At 45.2% G+C, this 6,127-nt stretch overlaps 1 protein-coding gene across 1 annotated transcript; it reads right to left on the bottom strand.

The window, feature by feature from the left end:
* Positions 1-4,978: 4,978 nt before the first annotated feature.
* LOC120036677 (forkhead box protein B1-like) lies at positions 4,979-5,902 on the bottom strand. The gene has a single exon (XM_038983065.1). It carries the CDS (start codon positions 5,900-5,902, stop codon positions 4,979-4,981), a length of 924 nt encoding a protein of 307 aa, XP_038838993.1.
* Between the last annotated feature and the right edge of the window lie 225 nt (positions 5,903-6,127).

The raw sequence follows: 6,127 nt of genomic DNA, 5'->3' as shown, positions 1-6,127 counted from the left end.
AGACCCACATCAAACATCTCCAATCCAAAGTCAAATCTAGAATTGGCTTCCTATTCCGCAACAAAGCATCCTTTACTCATGCTGCCAAACATACCCTTGTAAAACTGACCATCCTACCAATCCTCGACTTCGGTGATGTCATTTACAAAATAGCCTCCAAAACCCTACTCAATAAATTGGATGCAGTCTATCACAGTGCCATCCGTTTTGTCACCAAAGCCCCATATACTACCCACCACTGCGACCTGTACGCTCTCGTTGGCTGGCCCTCGCTGCATACTCGTCGCCAAACCCACTGGTTCCAGGTCATCTACAAGACCCTGCTAGGTAAAGTCCCCCCTTATCTCAGCTCGCTGGTCACCATAGCAGCACCTACCTGTAGCACGCGCTCAAGCAGGTATATCTCTCTAGTCACCCCCAAAACCAATTCTTCCTTTGGACGCCTCTCCTTCCAGTTCTCTGCTGCCAATGACTGGAACGAACTACAAAAATCTCTGAAACTGGAAACACCTATCTCCCTCACTAGCTTTAAGCACCAGCTGTCAGAGCAGCTCATAGATTACTGCACCTGTACATAACCCATCTACAATTTAGCCCAAACAACTACCTCTTTACCTACTGTATTTATTTATTAATTTATTTTGCTCCTTTGCACCCCATTATTTCTGTCTCTACTTTGCACTTTCTTCCAATGCAAACCAACCATTCCAGTGTTTTTTTTAGTTTTTATTTTACTTGCTGTGTTGTACTCACTTCGCCTCCATGGCCTTTTTATATTTTTATTTATTTATACATATATCTGTTTGCCTTCACCTCCCTTATCTCACCTCACTTGCTCACATTGTATATAGACTTATTTTTTTTTCACTGTATTACTGACTATATGTTTGTTTTTACTCCATGTGTAACTATGTGTTGTTGTATGTGTCGAACTGCTTTGCTTTATCTTGGCCAGGTCGCAATTGTAAATGAGAACGTGTTCTCAATTTGCCTACCTGGTTAAATAAAGGTTAAATAAATAAATAAAAATAAATAAATAAATAAATAAATAAATGTTGCTTGTCTGGAAGTATTTTTTATAAATAACTGCATGATAACAGTATTATACCAGTTGTTAACCATCACAGAATACACCAAACATTACAATAAAGTTCACACCATTTTAATGACAAAATATTTCGATGACCATGTTTTCAATTCAATGCAGATTATATGCAAATGTCTAGAAAGCAGCATGCTGTCAGAGAAACACATCGTTTAGGGTTGAGCATGCTGTCAGAGAAACACATCGTTTAGGGTTGAGCGTGCTGTCAGAGAAACACATCGTTTAGGGTTGAGCGTGCTGTCAGAGAAACACATCGTTTAGGGTTGAGCGTGCTGTCAGAGAAACACATCGTTTAGGGTTGAGCGTGCTGTCAGAGAAACACATCGTTTAGGGTTGAGCATGCTGTCAGAGAAACACATCGTTTAGGGTTGAGCGTGCTGTCAGAGAAACACATCGTTTAGGGTTGAGCATGCTGTCAGAGAAACACATCGTTTAGGGTTGAGCATGCTGTCAGAGAAACACATCGTTTAGGGTTGAGCTGTCAGAGAAACACATCGTTTAGGGTTGAGCGTGCTGTCAGAGAAACACATCGTTTAGGGTTGAGCGTGCTGTCAGAGAAACACATCGTTTAGGGTTGAGCTGTCAGAGAAACACATCGTTTAGGGTTGAGCTGTCAGAGAAACACATCGTTTAGGGTTGAGCGTGCTGTCAGAGAAACACATCGTTTAGGGTTGAGCGTGCTGTCAGAGAAACACATCGTTTAGGGTTGAGCATGCTGTCAGAGAAACACATCGTTTAGGGTTGAGCATGCTGTCAGAGAAACACATCGTTTAGGGTTGAGCGTGCTGTCAGAGAAACACATCGTTTAGGGTTGAGCTGTCAGAGAAACACATCGTTTAGGGTTGAGCGTGCTGTCAGAGAAACACATCGTTTAGGGTTGAGCGTGCTGTCAGAGAAACACATCGTTTAGGGTTGAGCGTGCTGTCAGAGAAACACATCGTTTAGGGTTGAGCGTGCTGTCAGAAAAACAAATTGTTTAGGGTTGAGCGTGCTGTCAGAGAAACACATCGTTTAGGGTTGAGCGTGCTGTCAGAGAAACACATCGTTTAGGGTTGAGCGTGCTGTCAGAGAAACACATCGTTTAGGGTTGAGCATGCTGTCAGAGAAACACATCGTTTAGGGTGGAGCATGCTGTCAGAGAAACACATCGTTTAGGGTTGAGCGTGCTGTCAGAGAAACACATCATGCTGTCAGAGAAACACATCGTTTAGGGTTGAGCTGTCAGAGAAACACATCGTTTAGGGTTGAGCGTGCTGTCAGAGAAACACATCGTTTAGGGTTGAGCTGTCAGAGAAACACATCGTTTAGGGCTGAGCGTGCTGTCAGAGAAACACATCGTTTAGGGTTGAGCATGCTGTCAGAGAAACACATCGTTTAGGGTTGAGCATGCTGTCAGAGAAACACATCGTTTAGGGCTGAGCGTGCTGTCAGAGAAACACATCGTTTAGGGTTGAGCATGCTGTCAGAGAAACACATCGTTTAGGGTTGAGCATGCTGTCAGAGAAACACATCGTTTAGGGTTGAGCATGCTGTCAGAAAAACACATCGTTTAGGGTTGAGCGTGCTGTCAGAGAAACACATCGTTTAGGGTTGAGCTGTCAGAGAAACACATCGTTTAGGGTTGAGCGTGCTGTCAGAGAAACACATCGTTTAGGGTTGAGCGTGCTGTCAGAGAAACACATCGTTTAGGGTTGAGCGTGCTGTCAGAGAAACACATCGTTTAGGGTTGAGCATGCTGTCAGAGAAACACATCGTTTAGGGTTGAGCATGCTGTCAGAGAAACACATCGTTTAGGGTTGAGCGTGCTGTCAGAGAAACACATCGTTTAGGGTTGAGCATGCTGTCAGAGAAACACATCGTTTAGGGTTGAGCATGCTGTCAGAGAAACACATCGTTTAGGGTTGAGCGTGCTGTCAGAAAAACACATCGTTTAGGGTTGAGCTGTCAGAGAAACACATCGTTTAGGGTTGAGCATGCTGTCAGAGAAACACATCGTTTAGGGTTGAGCATGCTGTCAGAGAAACACATCGTTTAGGGTTGAGCGTGCTGTCAGAGAAACACATCGTTTAGGGTTGAGCATGCTGTCAGAGAAACACATCGTTTAGGGTTGAGCATGCTGTCAGAGAAACACATCATGCTGTCAGAGAAACACATCGTTTAGGGTTGAGCGTGCTGTCAGAGAAACACATCGTTTAGGGTTGAGCGTGCTGTCAGAGAAACACATCGTTTAGGGTTGAGCGTGCTGTCAGAGAAACACATCGTTTAGGGTTGAGCGTGCTGTCAGAAAAACACATCGTTTAGGGTTGAGCGTGCTGTCAGAGAAACACATCGTTTAGGGTTGAGCATGCTGTCAGAGAAACACATCGTTTAGGGTTGAGCATGCTGTCAGAGAAACACATCGTTTAGGGTTGAGCATGCTGTCAGAGAAACACATCGTTTAGGGTTGAGCATGCTGTCAGAGAAACACATCGTTTAGGGTTGAGCTGTCAGAAAAACACATCGTTTAGGGTTGAGCGTGCTGTCAGAGAAACACATCGTTTAGGGTTGAGCTGTCAGAGAAACACATCGTTTAGGGTTGAGCGTGCTGTCAGAGAAACACATCGTTTAGGGTTGAGCATGCTGTCAGAGAAACACATCGTTTAGGGTTGAGCATGCTGTCAGAGAAACACATCGTTTAGGGTTGAGCATGCTGTCAGAGAAACACATCGTTTAGGGTTGAGCGTGCTGTCAGAGAAACAAATCGTTTAGGGTTGAGCGTGCTGTCAGAGAAACACATCGTTTAGGGTTGAGCATGCTGTCAGAGAAACACATCGTTTAGGGTTGAGCGTGCTGTCAGAGAAACACATCGTTTAGGGCTGAGCATGCTGTCAGAGAAACACATCGTTTAGGGCTGAGCGTGCTGTCAGAGAAACACATCGTTTAGGGTTGAGCGTGCTGTCTGTCCCTTTAACAGAAAAAAATCAACATTTACAGCATTTAATCCACGAGTCACCAGGGCGTTCAATTAAACGCTTCACAGAACAGCTTATTAAAAGTGCATTTTACAACGTTGTCATATCAACTTATTTGCAATTATTCACATTTATTCGCATATTTATTTTGCATTTAGCAAGGACCCTATAACCCTATAGTTCCCTTAACATTACTATTTTCTAAGATTTAAAAAAGTGTAATAATTCTGTCTGTTTTTTTTGACAGAGATGGTTAAAACAAATCCAATACATCTTTGTTATTCCCACAGAAACCACCAATCCAGTATCAAAAATAACAATTTGTTAAAAACAATAGATCCATTCAGAGGTTCGTCTGCTTGACACACATTGACATTGATAATCCAGTGTTTGTTGTCATCAGATATGTCATTGTCTAACGAGTCAGGTTGTAGTTCAGAGGGCTTGTTCAGTTCTAATCACTATGACTAACTTCGAGGTCCTCGATAATAACTGCAATAATGTAGTAAAAAAAGTGACATGACCTACCCAATGTAACCATAGTTTGTCAGGTGCCATTAAAGTATTGGAAGCCCAGATACAAATGGAATAATGTTTTTAAAGAAAAGTAACTCTCTCTCTCATTCTTCTGACTGAGCCTCTGTTTGCAGTGCCTCACTCCTTTACAACTCGGACAAAACTGTAAACACAGATACTTCATAGGCTGAAGAGCAATATTTCACTATATCTCTGTTGGAGCCATGTTATAGGACAATGAGCATTCAAACCAAATACACAGGCTCTACACTGCTACACGGGACTATATTTTCTTGATCGTAGTGATTCTCGGCACAACATGTCAGCAGCAAGAGTCAAAATAAACTAAGGATTTGGTCTGAGCCTGTTGGTCTCATTCATAAAGGGTTCAGTATAGCTCTGTAGGTCAATGCACCACCACGGACTGCACCGTGGGGTTGGTGTGAGTCTCCCCGGGAGTGGAGGGGCTGCTTTTGCTGGTGGCTGCCTGCGGGGACGTGGGGCTCTGAGACTGGTAAGAGTTGGAGAGGAAGGCGGGGATGTGGGGCGTTAGCACCCCCGGGAGAGCCACCGGGGTCGGGGTGGGTTTGATGGGCACTGGGATGGCCGGTAGGGTCTGTCCTCCGTGACACATTGATTTAAGGGGCATGCGGTAGGCCACGTAGTCACCGCTCATAGAGATAGGAGAAACAGAGTCCACCATAGTGTTGTACATGTGAGGCCAGGCCGCAGTCAGCGGGTTGTGCAGCGGGTAGCCTGCAGACACGGACTGACTCCCAGGCACCTTGTACTCTCTGGCGATGATGTTCTCTATAGCAAATGGGTGTTTAAAAGTTGATGGCTGCGACACTCCCAAGTTATAGCTGGAGATCTGAGGGAGGTGTGTGCTGGTGGCAGCCAGGGCGCTAAGCCTGAGCTTAGACTGCTGTTGGAGGTAATGGGCCGCGTCAGACAGCTTGGACTGAGCCAGGTGCTCCTGCGCCGCCATGATCATCATCACCTTGAACCGTTTTCGGCGACGCAAGAAACTCCCGTTCTCGAACATGTCCCCGCAGCTGGGGTGCAGAGCCCAGAAGCTTCCCTTCCCGGGCTGGTCCGGACGCCGCGGGATCTTGATGAAACAGTCGTTGAAGGACAGGTTGTGTCGTAAGGAGTTCTGCCACCGCTGGGTGTTCTCTCTGTAGTAAGGGAACCTGTCCATGATGAACTTGTAGATCTCGCTGAGAGGGAGCATCTTCTCCGGGCAGGACTGGATGGCCATGGCGGTGAGGGAGATGTAGGAATAGGGAGGTTTCTGTTCGCTGTACGTGTTCCTCCCTGGTCGAGGCATCCTGACAGTGTTCTTTCACCACACTTCAAATAACTCGTTCCGCTTCGTTTGGCTCGGTGGTGAACACTTCTCAACACTCTGCATGAAAATAAATATTCTGCATGTAATAAAATCAAAAACAGAGGAGTATAGTTAAAGTTTAACGTTTGAAAGTTGCGGTATATCGATCCATTCTCCAGAACTCTGTGCTGCACCTGGGAAAGTCAGCCTGGTTGTCTTGGCCGA

This window comes from Salvelinus namaycush, unplaced genomic scaffold (genome assembly GCF_016432855.1).
Source record: "Salvelinus namaycush isolate Seneca unplaced genomic scaffold, SaNama_1.0 Scaffold1429, whole genome shotgun sequence".
In the NCBI taxonomy this organism is placed as follows: domain Eukaryota; kingdom Metazoa; phylum Chordata; class Actinopteri; order Salmoniformes; family Salmonidae; genus Salvelinus; species Salvelinus namaycush.
This window is presented reverse-complemented; position numbering and strand designations above follow the sequence as displayed.